Source organism: Labrus bergylta, chromosome 9 (assembly GCF_963930695.1).
Source record: "Labrus bergylta chromosome 9, fLabBer1.1, whole genome shotgun sequence".
Classification (NCBI taxonomy): domain Eukaryota; kingdom Metazoa; phylum Chordata; class Actinopteri; order Labriformes; family Labridae; genus Labrus; species Labrus bergylta.
In genome coordinates this window covers 3,868,992-3,888,355 of record NC_089203.1, presented here as the reverse complement: position 1 = coordinate 3,888,355, position 19,364 = coordinate 3,868,992, and the positions used below count along the sequence as shown (strand labels likewise).

Sequence of the window (19,364 nt, the reverse complement as noted above, 5' to 3'; positions counted from 1 at the left end):
CGAAGGGGTCTTATAATGCATGCTGCATGCTTATCTGCCATGTTCAGGACTGTCAGTTCTGCTTGACTTGAAGCTTCACTGCTCAACTGAATCATTCATTTCTGCACTCATCTGAATCTCCTGCTGTCTCTTAGCTTCACGCTAAACCACTAGTCACTGCTAACTGCCGTGAAACTCTACTCCCCATTAACACGAGTATGAAAGGAAACTGTGTTGGGAAATGTGTGAAGAGAGTTTGTTTTAATCACATTAGTAACATTAGGACTCAAGCTGTTACGAGGCGCCATGACTGAGTGCTGAGGGTTGAGTGCCCCCTGGTGGTACCTCGCTGACTGTTCGTCTCAGAGCAGAGAAATGTCAAACAGTCCTGTGCTGCCATCAAGTGGTCAGACCGCAAATTACCATGTTTTTTTTTTTTTAAACTGTGCACAGACTAATTCTCCTCTATATCTTCTAAATTGTTCGATTTGTTATTCCTTGAACATTATCTACTTTATAACATCTTGAACTGCACTGTGTTGGTGTCTCACCCATCCAGAGACGAACAACACCCAAAGCTGGGAAAGGTTTACTGGTCTATAACCATCCACCAACGAGCGCTGTCTGACAGTTCATTTGGCTGTTTAGTCTGACCTTTGTCAGCGAGCATCACTTCTCCAAGCTTCAAATGTGAAAACATTTCAAACAGAAAGGTTAATAGGAGGGCTAGGGCCAATTCAGAGAAGGTCAAAGATCTTTCCCTCTCACGTAAAATATCACAAAAAAAAAAAAAAACAACTCAACAAAAAACATCCGTGTGAAAGGCTGATTCAGAGAATGATTTGAAGAGCATTGGTACATAATTAGCTACATTGGGCCGTCACTAGGACTAACTTATTAGGCGTTGTTTGTACTGATCAACAAGCTCCATGTAGAGTGAAAGCAAAACAGGAAAGCATGTTGAATGCGTTAGTTTGCATAAGGTTTCTCTTTAATAAGCAGTTCCAGACATTGGCCAGTAGGTGGTGCTGCAGCCTCTGTTCAGAGTATTCATGACCACGTTGTAATGCAGAAAAGCCCAAAGTCATCCAGTAATGTGATGTCACACATTAACACGGTGCTCACCAGGACATTACTGGGCTCCCCTGGGTCATTTCAAAGGTTGAGGTCATGTTGACTCATCATCACTTTTCTATTCTGAGAGGAGCGCCGATAGAAACGCCCTCCCTGGCTGCATCTGCAGGCCGTAACTGAACCTCTGTGAACATTAAACAGTTCAGAGCAGCAGGTTTCATGATGTCAGCAGAGGGACATGAGCTCTGCGCATAATGCCTTTATTAAAGCCTGATGTAATCAAGGGGCTGCTTGATCAGTTGTAAAATAAAGGATGTGACTAATGATGTTTAAAGCTTGCACACAGAGACAGCAAAGAAAGCTCTAATGCAGAAAACATTTGACTGAAATAGGTTTTGAAATAGACTTTTATTTGCTATATTTTTAAGGTAATATAAGCATATAAAGTATATTTAATACAATTCATGAATACCTCTTGTTTCATAAATTGCTTCCATCAGAAAAAAAAGGAAAATGCAGAAAATCACTCACTGAAAAGGAATTAGTTGGATGGTGATTGTTTTATCTGACTCAAAAAGAAGAAATGAAATTTAATAAAGTTCATAATCACAGGGCGTTAAGACCTAAAGCATTTATTTTCCGATTTTCTTAAACAATGAACTAAATTTCAAAATAACTGCTTCAAGATTTTCAGTAATTTATAATCAAATAATATTTTATTTATCGGTTGTTCTCATGAGAGATCAGCCCTGTAGTCATGAGTGATCTGGTGTGTGTTGGTTATTTAATGATAACAAAATGAATGAAGTGGTGTTTGGTATTTATTTCCATGCTGAATATTGTGTATTTGTGTAAAGGGCCTTTTAAAGGATTGGCTAAATTACATTGTGACCATGAATAGTTTGGCTCTGCTCAGTGCTATAATCAGGTCTCTGTAAAAATAAACATAAATATGTATAAATAGGGTTCTCTACAGAGTTTTGACTTAAAGAAGCGTGACGGTATTCTTGGGTCATTTTATTTTTGAGTACATATTTGTGCAAAGAGGCAGCAGCTGAGCCGATCCAAGCTTCTACAAGAAGTTGTTAAATAGATGATTTTGTAAATGGGGTTTGGTGGCTTTAAAGAGAGAGATGTACCGGCTGTTTCTGGTTCAAATAAATATATTTCTAACTATTTATTATTCATTTAGACCCCAAAATATATGGAAATAGGATCCAGGTTTCAAAATTACAAGAATTACCTATAAGCAAGAACTGGCATAAACTATAATACCGGCTTTAATTCTGAATGCTCAGAAGATATCAATACATGTATGATATCTCAGATCATTTTGACTAGGCACGTTGATTTGATGGTCATTTGATGGAATCGTTGATCGGTTTTGTGTGCGTTTTCCTGTGAAGCTCTTGTGTGTATGAGTGTCCTTCTAGGGATGGGCACTGCAGACCATCTCAGGCTATAACTGTTGTGGTATGCAGCACTGGTCCATGCCTTACTGGTGCCGGTAAAAATAAACATGACACATAAAAAAGTATTGAAATAAAAAACATGTGCCTATAAAAAGAAACAAGTCATTACATGACTCAGTGCAACGTCTTAAATATTCATACAGACACATTGATACCTCAGCATGTGATGGATATTATAGAGGCTATAGCTATGAGTCACATGACATAGAAATCATTTACAGATTATTCTGATTATCTAGAAGAGAAGGCTCAAGACCATCTCATGCAGAGTCACTCCGACATGCTCAGCAGAAACAGATTGTTACAATATTAAACAAAATCAATCCCAGATAAACCTAACAGTACAGTTGCTTCCTATCAGTGGTTGGTTTCCCTCCAGTCTTTCCCTCGAGAGCATTAATATTGATGCCGAGAAGGGAGGCTGACCAAGCTCTCAGTCACTCTCTCTCGCCCATCTCTCTCTCTTTCTCTCCCCCCTCCCTCCTTCTTAAACCCACACCCTGGATACCCTGCACACACCGGCAGATTGACTCAGCTTCCGTATCGCTCTCCCTTCTCCATCTCTGTGTCTCTATCCCTCCCTGCTCTCTCCGCTGGTGGATTTTAGCCCCCTGCTAACACACCGGTAAGAATGAATCATCTCTCCTTCGAGCGTTGTTTTTTAAATTTCTCTCAGTGTGTGCGTGTGTCTATTTGCTTTTATTTTAACGATGTCTAACAAAGGATCAGGGTGTGGCTGGGTGAAAAGAAGCAGGCTGCTGACGGTGGAAACGGGATGCTGAGGTTGATAGTGGTGATGATGAAGGAACAATGGAGCACATGTTTTGAAGAATTAGGGTGAGATTATGGATGCTAATGTTATCATCAAGACTTGGCAGAGCCAGATATGCACACCTTTGTAGCTTATGACAAATGATCCAACGGGCCTTGTTTCAGGAACCGCATTGAAATTCTGGCCATGCGCTATGTCGCACTGATTCTATTAGGCCCCATTCACATTGACACGATTAGGATTATTTAATTTTACAGTAGCTTGGTGTGCAGATGACTGGCTGCAGGCTGGTGGGCTTGTCACATTTCCACAGCAGTCTCTGACAGAGCAATGGTTCAGAGAGGCGTGACTGGGCCCCGACTGTGCAAGACAGATCAGTCAGACCTGAGGCTAGGTCAGGAATATGACTGCAGTGGAGCCTGTGGTGGAGCACTGGCTGGATCCAGCAGGCTGCAGGGGTGGATGCAGAGAGAGAGAGAAAGGGGAGAGAGAGGATGCAGAGGGAGAGAACAAAGACCTCAGCCTGGGAGAGAGGAGAAAAGGTAGAGACAAAGAAGATCAGACAGATTGGTAAAAATAGGCACATGTTAGTTGCATAGACATTTTGGTGTGTGGGAGGCGGCCACCACTCACAGGCGTGCATGCATGAGAACGTGTCTGCACAGAAAGGGAGTGGCTACGACATGTGCTGCTCAGTCGGATACAAAGACAGAAAAATCTCATTAAGTGTCAGATAAAAAGATTAAGATAAAGAGCCCTCGTTATGATTGTCAATCATTGCTATTATTCTGTAGAATATGTGTATAAAATCTATTATGTCACAGTGTATTATCTTTATAACTGCTGACAGGAAAGGTCAAACATGTATGCTCAGGTTTTTTCTCATCTTTCCCAGCTAAGATGTCTGACAAGCCTGACATGACTGAGGTCGCCCGCTTCGACAAGACAAAGCTGAAGAAGACAGAGACAAAAGAGAAAAACCCTCTGCCCACCAAAGAGAGTGAGTGACTCCTCGTGTCTACAGTGTGTCTGTGTCTCTGGGCAGAATGAAAGCCTCAGTTCCCTGCAACAATTTTCCTGTCAGTAGCTGCTCATCGACTCAAGTGCTGTCAGCAGAATACACGCTCGACAAGCAGAGCGGCAAAAAAGCTAATTGTTGCAACATCAGCAGATAACTGATGCAACAGAGGATCCAAAAGCATGCATGCCGCTAATGTATGCACTAAAACAAATTCAAGTCTAGCTGGCCTAATCCGTCTGCTTCTTTTTCTTTTTCCAGCGATCGAGCAAGAGAGGAAAGGCGATGCCACACCTTGACTTCTGAGCACACGAAGAAAAAAAGAAGCTGAGATGCCACAGCAAAAAAAAGCACTTTCTTTTGATTATCACAGTATTTCAATCTCTTGCTTTGTCTTCAGAAAAAGGGTGCTCTTGAGCTCCCTGGGGTGCTGTAAGGGGTATATGGCATCCTCACATGGGGGCTCTCTTACCACTAGGGATGAAAAACTTTAGCCTGGGTGCCTGCCTTGCACTGTTAGCATGTAGCTAGCGTGTCCCAATCGTTGCCAAACTGGGGAGTGGTGTAGTTGTGTAGTGGGGTAGCACAGGTAGTTAGAAAGGCAGGCCTCCAGGCTAGGGGGGAGGTGGGGAGGATAGGGACTTGGGACTGGAGTCTAATCATGTGGGCTGTTTTCTTAAAAAAAACTTTTTACTTTTCTTTTTGAAATAAATATGAAGACATTCAACCAGACTCTCCTGAATATTCCTCTCTCTGTGTTATGTCCGTGTTTTCATTTCAAGTTGACGCACAAACTCATGGGGAGGGGATGGAACAAGAAGAAATAATACACAATACGACTGAATAGTCTGGTCTACCTACAGCTGGTCTATACAGTTTATAAAGTATTGCATTATATTATTATGTATGTAGCACTTATCATCTTATGATGCCATAATATAAATGCATTGTTTCTATGACAACCTAAGAACACAACATTCATCTACAGTGTTACTTTATGTATTAAGTTTTGAAAAGTTAATGCTCAACAGAGGGCCATATGTCAGATCACTCTGCTGCTTATTTTCATCCCTAAGATTCCTTTAAGCTTACGTGCAGCAAATATTTGATTATTAAGAATAAACATAATTAATTAACACAAAGGTTAATACTCATAAAATCATTATGCATCGATACAGATATCTGAATGTACCGATAAACAAGTTAGCAAACGAGTAAGTGAATAAGTCATTCACTCAACTCATGAGGAAATATTCCATCTTTTGTTATATTGATTTAACAAGGTAGCTAGCCTGCTACCAGTTCATGCTAACATGCTAACTGGTTTCCAGCTATCACTGGAGCCTCAGTGGGTTTATTATTGGATAAAAAACTGGATCAAACTTTACCATTAAAGTCGTCAGAAACACAAAAGAGGAATAAAAGTTTAACAGATGTATATTGGTTTTGGTTAGTATTATATGATTGTATATGAGATATTTTACAACCCAAACAGTTCATTGATAAAATCATGACATAGGAAAGATTCAGGTCCCTATATTTGTATCTGTAGGTTTGTTTGCTGAGAGAGTTGCATAATAAAGCACAAACTGTACACTGATGCAGTACATAGGCAAAAGTGCAGACGTGCATGAAGTACTGAGACCCCAGACAAAGTAAATTGGCAGACTAATAGACAATCAACCCGTTGGGTATAAGAAGTCATGCTTATTCAGTGAATATCAACAGCAATATCAGTGTGGTAGTTGTAAGACTCCCAATGGAAAAGAAACACACTGAAAGTAAAACATAACAATATTGTGTTTTTTTTTTTCTGTTTCTTTTTGTTGCTGTGGCTATGATGGGCTGGCTGTGGGAGCCTGATGGAGGCTGATGTGTTGATACAGTGAAGACAGTGAGGATTGATGACGCAACAAATTATTCAATCAAAGACACTATGAAAAAAATCCTTCATGAAATAAAAGTATAACTTTGAGAACAATAGCATTATAACTAAAAAAATATATATAATAACATACAATCAATAAGTGAAAAACTAATTTTATTATTTGGTCTGTATTAAAACAGATACGTTTTTTTTTTTTTACATTTGAATTGAATTTCATAGCCGCCAACAACAATGGTCATTTATGACCCAGAATCCGTCCCTGAGTGATGTCTCTGGCTGGCGTCAGTAGTCCTGCCACCCTTCCTCAGCCTGACAAACTTGCCACCTCCTGAGCCTTTATTGCTCGATTTCTCTCACCTCACGCTGCCATAAATCAGCCGTCAGCGCTCCTAATGTGTCTGAAATGTCTGTTAGAACTCTTTAATTAATGCGCATTTTTACCCCATGTTATTTTAGGCGTAAAGGTCCAGACCCTGCAGTTTCCTCTCTTAAGAATTAGCTGGAATACACATCGTCCAACCTTGAATAAAGAAAGTGTATATCCATGAAATGACGAGCACTTTAACTACTACCGTTAGGCTGTGCGATAAATGGTGGTCATAAATGTATCAAATGATTCACTTAAAAAGTGACATAAATATTGTTGAATAAGACAAATGAAGAGTAAATTAAATATATTTCATTAACAACCCACGTGAGGTGCCCTCGAGAGTTTCGATGTAGCACCCACGCTGAAACACGCCCAGTGACATACAGTCCTATTGTTTGCTATTATTAACCCATTCAAATCGCTAAAGAGACATATTATGAAGCATTTTGATCGCCCTGAATTATTGGCAGCCAGGTGTTGAGGGGGCTCTAGGTTTCAGTCATATTGCAGTATGAATGAGGGGTCATGTCTAATTAGTAGGGATTATCCTCACCTACACCTCTCCACTATTGTGTGCACGACCTCGCCCAGCTGCCCGGCCATTGTCTGGCGCGCACAGTGAATGGTTGTTTTAGCGGATTTTGAGTGGTTTAAAGAGGATCTGACAAGTGTAAACGATTTCTTTAAAAAAAAAAAAAAAAACTCTTAATGTTCATCGCTAAGCCACTAACTTCTCTCTCATCAAATCACAAAATGAGTATGAAATGACAGAAACTGCAGTGATGACTGTTGATGATGATGATGGCAGTGATCACGAAGCCTAAATCAAGGAGGATAATCAGCGGAATTAAGAGTGATTTCATGGGACTGAGTTGACTAATGGATAATCCTACAATTCTATAATAACAGCTCTACATGCTTTTCATCCATATAGACTACTTACTTTTGCAACAGGCTACAATCATTTTTACACCGATATAAGTGACAATACGATATTAAAATCGCTTGTTAAAACTTTAAAACTCCTATTTGTTTATTTGTGTAAATTCCAGACTGTTTTCACACCAAGTTGCTTCCCAGGGAAACATCTATTATCCTATTATCACGGCGATGCCAATGTCGCCACAGTGTGAGGCAGTATTTACATGACTATATACCAACAGCTCCTGAAAGGCTTTGTAGTCACTGTCTTTCCCACTGGGACACTGGTGCCATTTCCCAAATTCAAACTCCACATGTACCCTTTTTATCGTCACAAAATAAGGTTAAAATATGTCGACTACTCTTAACTATCTTTACAGTGACCCTATGCCCAAATTCTTGTTCACCAAATTGTCTCCTTGCACCGTTTTCATTTTAAGTTACATCTAAATAAATACGAACAATAAAATGTTTTTTATAACTTTATGTTGTGTTCATTTTTTTCGTAATGTCCTGAGATAATATGCGCTGTTAAAATGTGCTTGATGTGTTTTATTTCGTGGGAAGAGAGTATGAGGATTAAGGCCTGGGAATGACAGGTGAATGAATGAGGGGCTGTTTCACTGTCTGCGTCACTTCTTTGAAGTGCACTTATGCACCGACGGCTCCTATTTGTCTCTATAGGACGCAGCAATCAATGTCGTCGTTGAATCCTTTTCACAGCGAAACGTTACCTGCAGGACAAATCTGTCAATCAAAGGGGCATGACCATATAAATATCATCAGCGTGGAGTCCGGCTACAGCTTCAGTTGCCTTCTTCTCTCGTGGTACTCACATCTCTTGGATACAAACTAACAGGACTTGGTGTGGATTACAGCTGCTATGGGACCTTTGAATTTTCTTCCAGCCTTGGTTCTATCCATGTGCTGTCATGTCCAGTTTACATTAGCTTGGTATGTCGCTTTCACTTTAGGATGAATTCGTTAAAAAAAAAAAAAAACACTACACATGTTTATTTTGTGAGATGATGACCAGATTTTAATGTTGCTGTCTTGTTTCTTTCTCTCTATAGGACAGTGAATAACTTCCTCATGACTGGACCAAAGGTAAATATATTTTTGCTTCATGCATCTGGAACCTAGTTGTGCGTAAAGGCGCATCTGGGGCATCCAAACTATGTATTACCTGTTTTTCCACCAAAGACTTTTTTATCTAAAGCACAACTCAACTAACTTTAGCCTTTTCTGTCCTAAGGCTTTTCTGACCTATGCCAGCAGTGTGCAGTTGGGCGCACAGAGTGGAATACAAGAGTGTAAACACCAGTTTGCGTGGGAGAGGTGGAACTGTCCAGAGAACACGCTCCAATTATCCACACACAACGGCCTGAGAAGTGGTAAGACATGTGTTTTCGTATATATGTATGTTGGCATGACATGCAGCTGTAAAGTGATGCGCAAGATTCCAGCAAGTGTAATATGTGTTTATAAAAATGTATGCTTCATTACAAGGAGGTAGTTGCCAATGGTGCACCCTGATTTAAAAAAAAACATACATACGTTGCTTGCTGGACCCACACTGTTAAACTCCTGTTGTTGTTCATAATTAATCTTCTATGAAGCATTTACGCACGGTTTACGCGACTTTTACGCACGACGTTTGAGAGTTGCCAATGCACATTTTTGTAGTCAAATTTGATCTCAAAGATTAACATTTTTTTCTCCTTTCTTTGCCACTTGTTGTAGCCACAAGGGAGACATCTTTTGTCCATGCCATCAGCGCAGCCGGGGTGATGTACACGCTCACCAAGAATTGTAGCATGGGTGACTTTGACAACTGTGGCTGCGATGACTCCAGGATTGGACAGACAGGTACATTATTATATTGCTGGTTTCAAATAGACTATGTGAGATTTAACATTTATTGTAAGAGTTGAATTATTAAAGTATAATGATTTTGAATCCCCAGGTGGACGAGGGTGGATTTGGGGTGGCTGCAGTGATAATGTGGCATTTGGAGAGAAGATCTCCAAACAGTTCGTGGACGCACTAGAAGGTGGTCATGACTCGCGGGCATCAGTCAACCTGCACAACAATGAAGCAGGCAGACTGGTAAGTTGTTCTTAAATTCTGACTGGAATCCATGGATTTATTTATTAATCATTTAAATTATCATCAAGAATAAAAAGTGGTGCATTTAGTCGATGGGATTTCTGCATGTCAAAGTGGGTATTAGATTTAAATATCTTATTCTCTGCGCAGGCAATCAAAGCTACCATGAGGAAAGCCTGTAAGTGTCACGGAGTGTCCGGGAGCTGCAGCATCCAGACCTGCTGGATGCAGTTGGCCGACTTTAGGGAGGTGGGGAGCTACTTGAAGATGAAGCACGAACAAGCGAAGAAACTGGAGATGGACAAGAAGCCTGCAAGGGCCGGAAACAGTGCAGACAACAGAGGAGCCATCGCGCACACTTTTCGGAGCATCGCTCGGACGGAGCTGATTTACCTGGAGGATTCCCCGAATTACTGCGTCAAGAACCTTAGCCTGGGTTACCAGGGCATGGAGGGGAGGGAGTGTCTGAAGGGGAGTAAGAGCACCGGTCATCGGGAGAAAAAAAGCTGCCGCAGGCTGTGCTCTGAATGCGGCCTCAGAGTGGTGGAGAAGCGCATTGAGGTTGTGAGTAGCTGCAACTGCAAGTTTCACTGGTGCTGCACAGTCAAGTGTGACAAATGTATGCAGGTTGTTACTAAATATTACTGCGCACGTAGAGACGGCGGAAGAAAACCACAAAACAAAACGAGGCGCAGACACCGCGAGCGTCGGCAATGAAAACCAGATGTTGTAAAGACTTCTCATTACACTCAGCGTTGGCGACATCATTGATTAAACTCTGTATTAGAACATGTTTATTTATATTCACTTGTTCTTGTCACCTGAAGCCTTTAAATGCACTTTATCTGATGGATTTCATTTTGCTATTCTATCAGTTCAATTCTTTCAGACCAAACTTTCCACGCATGCTCACACGCTGGTGTTCGTGTTAAGGGACTGATGGTCAGATGTATTGTTTGTCTTCTGTGAAGACTGAAAAATGTCGAATATTTTATGTTTAAATTGTCCAAATAAATATTTTTTATAAAATATGGAGGACTCAGTCTGATATGTAAGAAGTTAAACTGCTCGCAGCTTGTTGTATATTGGCTCCCTGGACTCACGCAGCCGTAGGGAAGAGGATAAACTGCTGCTTAATGCCATCCTTTGAAGTGCGCATATAGGCGTTTCCTGAACCCGTCAACCAATCAGCTGTCTTGGGCCTATGAAACAAAGAACAAGAGATCCAGTTGTTCTTCATTCAAATAAAAGAGAAAGTTTCAGCGCACAGGTCGAAATTAACTGCATCTTTGCATTGAGGAGTAACGGAACAGATGGAAATGATGCATTCCTTATTTTGGCTCCTGGCTCTTTTGCACACAATATGTCCGGGACAAGCTTGGTAAGAGACTAATCACACTGTGGCTGCATGTTGTCTCACACTTCAGTTAAATTGAGCGCAATAATTATACTCAATCTTCTTCTCAGGTTGGCAGGCAACTTACTTATGACAGGACCAAAGGTAAATACAAATATTTGGTTTCTCGGGTTATAAAATAGATAAGCTGTTTTCAAATAAGGGCAGAGTATGACATTGCATCTCCCGCAGGCCTATCTCACCTATACAAGAAGCGTGCAGATTGGCGCACAGAGCGGCATTGAGGAGTGCAAACACCAGTTTGCGTGGGACAGATGGAACTGTCCTGACAGCGCAATCCAGCTCAAAGGCCTGAGGCGAGGTAGGTCGAGAATGTAAAGACAAAATAAATATGTATTAACGTACTGATGATGCAGAGCTTCTTAAAGCCCGTATCTGTGCGTAAAATGTTAAAGAATGCCCCTACATCCACATCATGAAGTGAAATGGAATGGATAGTTCTTTGTGGGGTATAAAATATGGTTGTCCGTGACCCATTTTTGCTTCACTCATTATCATAGTTTGCAGAGACTGGTTTGTTTTGGTTAAAATCATAATGGCGAAGTTGCAGCCAAAATACAAGTCGGCATTGTTTGTTTTGTTTATTTTTTGTTTTGGAGTAGGCTAATTCATTAATATCAACTAATCTTTTTTTTCGTTGACAGCCACCAGAGAGTCATCTTTTGTCCACGCCATCAGTGCAGCGGGGGTCATGTACACTCTGACCAGGAACTGCAGTCTCGGAGACCTCGACAACTGTGGCTGTGATGTTTCCAGGAACGGGAAAATTGGTAAGGTTTACAGAGCCGAAAAATACATTTTTTTTAAAGATAATATTAACTTGTCTGATATGGACCGTTTGGTTTAGACCTTTAAAATCAATCAAATGATTGTTCTTTAATAATTGAAGAGAGTGATAGTTGGTCATTAAAGGGGTGTGTTGTGTTCAGGCGGTCGTGGCTGGCTGTGGGGTGGCTGCAGTGACAACGTGGATTTTGGGGAGAGGATTTCCAAACAGTACGTGGATGCGCAGGAGACTGGTCAGGACTCCAGGGCTGCCGTCAACCTGCACAACAACGCGGCCGGGCGCTTGGTAAGTCATGGTCACATGTAAAAACCCATTTGTTAAATAGAGCGCAGGTTAGGTCGTTTACAATAATGATCTTTCCCTGGTTTCCCAACAGGCAGTGAAGGCAACCATGAAGCGTATCTGTAGGTGCCATGGCATGTCTGAGAGCTGCAGTGTCCAAACCTGCTGGACGCAGCTGTCTGAATTCAGAGAAGTCGGAAACTACTTGAAGCTCAAGCACAATCAAGCGCAGAAGCTGGACATCGACAAGAAGCGCATGCGGGCCGGAAACAGCGCGGACAACAGAGGAGCTATCGTGGACGCGTTCAGCAGCGTCGCCCCCACAGACCTCATCTACCTGGAGGACTCCCCGGATTACTGCAGGAGGAACACCAGCCTGGGTCTGTACGGCACAGAGGGCCGGGAGTGTGTGCAGCACGGAGAGGCTCTGAGCCAGTGGGAGAGGCGCAGCTGCCGTAGGTTGTGTCATGAGTGCGGCCTGAGGGTGGAGGAGAGGCGCACAGAGGTAGTGAGCAGCTGCAACTGCAAATTCCACTGGTGCTGCACGGTGAACTGTGAGGACTGCTCCCAGGTTATAGTGAAACATGTGTGTGCAAGGAGGGAGGGAGATGGACACAGCTTCAGACGGAGATACCACCGGGGACCCAGTTCCCTGTCTAAGTCAGTAAATATGTAAAATAAGGGCCCATAAATATGTTGAATGTCTGTTTGCACTTTTCATCTAACTCCATGTCTCTATATGTATAAATAATGATATCTATTTATGAATATTGTGTTTTTTTTTAATTGAAATAAAGATTAAAAAAAGACATATTCCTGGGTCCATCTTTCTTTACATTTCACAACTCAAAACAATTTGGTTATTTTACTTAATAAACCCAGGGGTTTGAATTATATGACAGGGCACCCAAGCATTTATTAGAATAAGAATGGAGTGAATACACTTAACAGAGGATTACATGGATAACATGGTGCACTTCACACCTAACCCAGATGTTGATCCAGCAGTTGATCCACTATCACTTTGATGTCAACGTGTATTGATTTCATTCAAAGAGCAGGGAGGCTTTGAAAGACAAATTAGAGAAGTATTTCCAGGTATTTGGCCCCTTAATCCGGGACACCCCTGCCTATGCTATAGTCTCTGTCACATCCCACAGGCAATGCAAATTTCTCACAATACATCAAAGCCTTAGAGGGGAAATGCACTGTCAGATTGTAACAGAACAATTTGACCACGCTCCACGTTAGTTTGACAAAAAAGAGAGAAAGAGAAGTTATAAATAATCATGTCTTCCACTCCACCTTGGATACCAGTTCATTTCTAATCTTATAATTTGCAAGTAATTAGGTTTTAGACGAGCCTTGTCTCCGCCCACAGGCCTATCTGTGTCTTAGGAGCCATTCATCTCCTCCTTCTTCCCTCTACCCCCTGTATCTCCAAAAATCTTCCTCTCAGCTGGACGTGTCATAAATCTGCCCCATCTCAGCTCGATGAGTGATGGAGTGGATATTACCTCCATAGTGCCTGGGGGTGTGAGGGGGTGGTAGTGTAACAGAGAGAGGGCTGTTCCACTATCTTTACAGAGCAGTCAGCGTAGAGGCTGTAAACAAGATAAGTGAGAAATTACAGCCTGATTATCTTTACACTAGATCAACATGCTGTCAGTTTAGATTATCAGTGTTATAGTCAAAGAGTGCTGGTAATCATTTTTCATTTAAGCAAACACAGCTTGCTGTTTAAATTTGACATTTTAGCTGAGAGTACAGAGAGAGCATATCCAAACTGCTTTAGAAACCCCTCTGAATAAAATGTCTAGCATTTGGGTAAATGTAAGATAGGGACAAAAGGGCTTTTTTTTGCTTTTGAAACGTCTCACAAGAAATGACAGAAAAGCTAAGAAACTACCTTTACACGCAGGGTAACGCAACCAAAACACAGACCAGAACGCTCCCTCCCATAGCTCCCATTTGTCTGTTTTCTTTGTGGGGATGTCCTGTATTTCCCATGCTCCCCTGCTGTGTGTTAATGAAGGTTTCACCCCACTGGAAGTCCTCACTGACCAGCCCCTTGTTTCTGCTCCCCCCCTGAGTACATTATTGCTACCATATTGGTCCCATATGATGTTATTGCTTGCTTGTGCTGTTCTTCTACTCCTGATGCTTTACTTCTCCTAATTTGACATTTAAAGGGGAAGGGTTACTCATTTTCCTTCAACATTTTTGTGCTAATGGCGTTTTTCCTACTATCTTGGACATGAACTTTTCTAAACATCATCTTCGGCTAATCTGATACCAAGATAAGTGTTCCATGGTTTGTGTTATAGTTAAAACTCTAACTAACCTCCACAGCAGCAGTCTCATGTCTTACTTAATCTTCTCCAATCAGGACAGAAGAGGAAGAAAACAAGAGGGGGATGATCTCCCACAAGGACCCCCCAGGAGGACTCATGTATTCACTCAGACATGCCTGGGGGATCTGAGCATGATTGATCATCCCTCCTCTCTGCTGCCCTCCTCTCTCACCTGGGTGTGAGATACCAAGAGGCCCGGCACAGGACAGGCTGGGACACAAGATCTGACACAACCTCAGACAATGCAAAGTTGTAAATTAGAAGAAAATAAAAATGACATCACTACATGACTGACAACCAATATCTCAGAGCAGCTATTGATTTATGCAGGTAAATAAACCTAAACATCCAAAATATTAAGATCTGACAGATAATACCATGTTTGATAACAAATCTACAACTTACAACATCAGACATGCAAGTCAGAACAAACTAAAGTAGTGACCATTGAATTCAGATACCTGTCTATCTATAGGTGTATGAAAAGGAAGTAACAGCTTCTATACTTAGAGGTTGCTAAACTCACTGTGCGTGTATGCGCTAGTTTTGTACTCCTTGAGTGCTTTACATAGCCACTGAAACTTTCCACTTTGGTCTTATTCAACAGGAAATGGACACGTTACAAATTTGATTGTTAAAGTAGTCCATCTTCACTTTCATTTTAAAAGGTTGGCTGAGGACTTACAGAGAAAACCGTTTTGTGAGTCTACTGCAAAACAAAAAAAAGTTCCACTGAACAGGTCCACTTCATTACAGCCGAAGTGATACTAAGGAGAGACAGGCATGAGTTTAAACAATGTTCCCTCCAAGAGGGAGATGATGCGGTGGAATCCACAGAGTCTAGCCGACTACATGAGGAGGGTGAGTACGAGAAGAGGTTGAAATGTGACATTGTTGCATCGTCATGTTTATTGAAAAACTTGATGTTTGGCTCAAATAAAAAATCTAATCTGTGAAATATATATAATATGAAAGAAATGAAGCCATATAATACTTTACATTGCTCGTTCAATGTATTCTTACTTAGAATAGCCATTTTTGGCAAAACATTTCAAAACAAAACTAATTGAATCAGACCTACTAAATCTTATTTTAATTATACAAGTTCACACCTACTGGAAATACTTATACTGGTATTTTCATGGGTGGCATTTTCTCAGCTAAATCTAACAGGCTGTGACAAAGCAGTGGTGAAGGGCGGCATTAGTGGAGCACAGTTCATGGTAAGTGTGTCTAAATCTCTAGAGGACTTTGCATGTCTTCTGAAATACTTTGATACTGATTTTCTGTTTTTCCGTGATATTTAAATCATCATTCAGAAAATGACTGAGCTTGACCTCCAAGTGTTCCCCGGCCTTTATGTCCCGTGAGTCTGTCCAAAATGATTTATGGTGATGAATAGTTACAGTGCTGTCATGACACAATATGTTGTCTATTTTTGACTGACCTCATCTAGTGGCAGCTTGAGTCATTATTATTTTATCTATTTTTTTCTTTCAAGAGTAATTTCTAAAATCCAAAGTGAAATCCGCAAGGGAGACCAGAGGAAGGCTGTTGGACAAAAGTAAGAGGATAGATTTTTATTTTACAACTTTAACTGAATGTGTGAGTGTAACCAAACCGCATCAGATATATTTCAAATTATTCTCTTTTTTTTTTAAGATCAAAGGCACAAAAGTTTCCACAACAAGGTAAGGAACAGGGACGTTTCAACCAAGGAGCAGCTGCTGGTGTTTAAAAAGGAAGCAAATGTGCAATAGCTGCAGTTCCTCGAGTGTCCACTTGAGGCTGACCGCAAAAGCCCCAGTCCCTTGTTGTTAAATAGAGCGCAGGTTAGGTCCTTTTGTATTAAAATGCTCTTTTTTACAGCAGAAATACACACGTTTAAAGCTGGTTACAAAAACTTATTTTGGTTTGAAAAGCTCATGTCTTTAATTGTTCACACTGCATAGGGGGTGATTTTTTTAACTGATCCGTTGTGATTGTATTAATCAATCAATCTTCATTTGTATAGCACTTTTCATACAACAAATGTACCACAAAATGCTTTACATCAACATAAATCAAAGAGCAACAACATGACTCTCACTTCAGATATGCCATTCTTTTGAAATCTCCTTGGTACAGTCCGAGTCAATATGTCCAGCAGAGAGAATGCCTGATAATATCCATGTACTGTCCCATCAGCCGACCTCTGATACTCTGATTCTAACTGACAAAGCACATGCAATCTATCAACAATGACATTAAGAGACAAATAACTTAGGGAATTAAAAAAGAACGAGTTGAGTGAGAAAACTGTCAAATCAAATTCTAATTTTCTTTTTCAATGGATGTCAATGTTACTGAGTGTATTGAATGGGCCATATCAATCACAGACCCTTTAATGAATTAAATCAAGACAGTTCTGAGGCGGACTTTGATAATTTCTCCAGATTTTAATACAATATTATATAGTGAAGGAGCGTGTGAACAATGAGGTTATGGTATTGATAAGAAAATGTTTACACAGTTCTTTGTTTATTTTCCGCAGCATTTGTACAGGAGGAGGAGGTTTGGGACTCGGATGAGTTTGTAAGTGAAGTATTGTGAAGTACTTGAGACTCAATATGTCGGTTAACAAAATGAAACAGCATTAAGTGATCAAGTAAAGGGCAAACGGCCAAAAAGAATAACTCATAAAACTGAATTCTACCATCTGAGTCTCTCCTTACTCATGTCACTTTGGTCAGGAAAATGAAAGTGATTATGACGAAGAGGCTCAACATCAGGCGAGAGGGGAAGATGGCTACATCTGTGCCCTGATTGAGCCTCAAGACGAGGAGGCCAGTTCAGATGAGTATGAGGTGGGTGAAGTCACAACAAAACCCACTCCACAGCCAAGACCGGCTAAACTTCAGGACAGTAAAGACAGAGGTGAGAGAAAGCAAAACAATGTGAAAACACATCAGTTGTTCTCATGGTTTCTATTTGATATATTTTGAGAGCAGAACTGGTGCTCATATTTCCTGAAGGATTTGCTTACAAAATGTGTCTCCGTACGCGAGTAGACCCAGTCCCGTTGCCTGCTGAAAGGATCGTAAGACCTCCAATTCCTTGTCCACCAAAAGTTAATAATGTTCCTCGGAGAGCCCTGAGAGCATCAGGTTGCCTTTATATTTAACAAATCCACAACCACAAAACTAATTTATCATTATGTTGATGTTCATGCTTGATGTACATGTTTTTCCTTTGGTATCAACAGCAGGCCAACCCATTCTGCCTATTGACAGGAGTAAGAAGCCTGGAAAATCTGGCCCATCAAAGAATGAACCTAAAATATCAAGTATGTGCTGCTTAGTATGTCTGGATTGGTCAGAACTTATTGAAGTTACAGGTTTAACCATTTCCATTTCATGTCCACAAGAGGGCAGCACTGCCGAGGCTTCAAGCCCATCCACCAGCAAGGTTCCTAAACCAAGACCTCCAAAGCTCACAGATCTGTATAGCAGGTAAGCAAACTCCAACAATTAATGAGACTTAGCAAGACCATCACTCTGAAATGCATTTAATAAAGTTTTTAATTGTGTTAATTTTCATCTCCTTTATCCCAGAACAAGTACACCGATCCCACCCCCTCCATTGCCACCACAGCCAACCCCAGTTAACATTTCAATACCAGATTCAGAACAAAAACAGGTGAGAATTAAAAGCGGGTTCAAAAATATGACTCCCAAAAATATACTTAGCTTTTTTTAGATACATTCAGAATAGAAACAGCAGATGGCGATGTTTGAAAAAAATAAATGAAACACCTTTCTGTCATTACAGAAGAGACAAAAAAAGAAGAAAGACTTAGTTTACTTAGCCCTTACTATGCCTGTTTTAATCTAGTGCATCCAGGATCTGGATCCCAGCTGGTATGGAGGACAGTGGACCAGACATCAAGCTGAAGTTGCTCTCAGAGAGGTGAACAAGGTCAGGTGGTGCCTCTCACACTCTCACCCTTCTTATCCCCCACTGGAGCAGTCTGGAGCACACACACACATTCACAAGCATGAAGCTGACATTTCAATGGATTGTAACCACTACTAAATCATGTTCGTTCATGGATTTGTCAATCTTTTTCTCTTTAGGATGGGGCATTTATAGTGAGGGACAGCTCAAAAAGTTCTGAAGATCATCCCTACACCCTAATGCTGCTGAAACAAGAAAAGGTTTTCAACATTAAGATCCGTAACCAAGGCAACTCCTACTCCCTGGGCACTAGACTCAACAACAAGGTAAACTTAAAATGATGATGTCATTATCTAAGATGTTAAAAAAAGAGAGAAAATGATGTCTGTGCTTCGGCAAAGTACACTGAAAAGTTCACATCTTGTGACGCCTCTGGGAGCGTCTGATGCAGACTTATGCTGCGCTGCATCATTAGGTCCCTGTCATCTTTTTTTGTCTGCTGCTGTGCTGTAGAGTTTCCCTGGGGTGAAGGAAATGATTACCCATCACACACACAACCCGCTGCTGCTCATTGATGCAGCAGATCAGAGCTCTGAAGCACAGAGTCTGTGCTGTCTGCTTCACCCTGCGGGACTATGACCAGTACCAGCATCGGGATTAATGTGGGTGTTTCTCTATGCTAATTTGTTTGCATGTATACTTGAGGCTTGCTAAGAATCATTTCATAAAAAACCTCTGAACATATGTCACAATTAAAGAGGTCCTTGTTTTGTTATTCCTTTTCATAGTGACTATAATTATACTTTCAGTACAAAGAATAATAGAAAAAGATTGTTTTGAAAGTGCAAATTGTTTTTGTATATTCTATTAAAGTATGTTTTTGCAGACACACAGCATTACCTCTGTTCTTTACGCCTAAGATTCAGACCAAGCTGGAGGCTGCTGCTGCTGCTTCAGTGCCTCCTCTTGGACTTTCAGAAACACC

The 19,364-nt window shown here is 41.0% G+C and overlaps 3 protein-coding genes across 5 annotated transcripts; all 3 read left to right on the top strand.

The window, feature by feature from the left end:
* Positions 1-4,609: 4,609 nt before the first annotated feature.
* Positions 4,610-10,605, top strand: LOC109981113 (protein Wnt-8a-like). Of its 2 annotated transcripts, XM_020629760.2 has the most exons (6): positions 4,610-8,448; positions 8,568-8,601; positions 8,750-8,888; positions 9,238-9,363; positions 9,461-9,603; positions 9,754-10,605. In XM_020629760.2, the coding sequence occupies exons 1-6, from the start codon at positions 8,378-8,380 to the stop codon at positions 10,318-10,320; spliced, it is 1,080 nt and encodes a 359-aa protein (XP_020485416.1). In that variant the 5' UTR covers positions 4,610-8,377; the 3' UTR covers positions 10,321-10,605. The 2 variants fall into 2 exon arrangements, with proteins under 2 accessions (XP_020485416.1, XP_065815071.1); XM_065958999.1 differs by lacking the exon at positions 4,610-8,448 and having other exon boundaries at positions 8,464-8,601.
* Positions 10,606-10,871: 266 nt separating this feature from the next.
* On the top strand, positions 10,872-12,803 carry LOC109981042 (protein Wnt-8-like). The gene is made up of 6 exons (XM_029276594.2): positions 10,872-10,984; positions 11,071-11,104; positions 11,192-11,321; positions 11,665-11,790; positions 11,950-12,092; positions 12,184-12,803. The coding sequence occupies exons 1-6, from the start codon at positions 10,917-10,919 to the stop codon at positions 12,763-12,765; spliced, it is 1,083 nt and encodes a 360-aa protein (XP_029132427.1). The 5' UTR covers positions 10,872-10,916; the 3' UTR covers positions 12,766-12,803.
* A 2,308-nt stretch (positions 12,804-15,111) lies between these two features.
* lcp2b (lymphocyte cytosolic protein 2b) lies at positions 15,112-19,268 on the top strand. Of its 2 annotated transcripts, none has more exons than XM_029276584.2 (14): positions 15,112-15,304; positions 15,604-15,666; positions 15,763-15,809; positions 15,945-16,007; positions 16,106-16,134; positions 16,977-17,017; positions 17,176-17,359; positions 17,494-17,589; positions 17,688-17,768; positions 17,850-17,934; positions 18,037-18,121; positions 18,326-18,400; positions 18,559-18,705; positions 18,893-19,268. In XM_029276584.2, the coding sequence occupies exons 1-14, from the start codon at positions 15,227-15,229 to the stop codon at positions 19,016-19,018; spliced, it is 1,200 nt and encodes a 399-aa protein (XP_029132417.2). In that variant the 5' UTR covers positions 15,112-15,226; the 3' UTR covers positions 19,019-19,268. The 2 variants fall into 2 exon arrangements, with proteins under 2 accessions (XP_029132417.2, XP_020485412.3); XM_020629756.3 differs by having other exon boundaries at positions 18,317-18,400.
* The last annotated feature ends 96 nt before the right edge of the window (positions 19,269-19,364 follow it).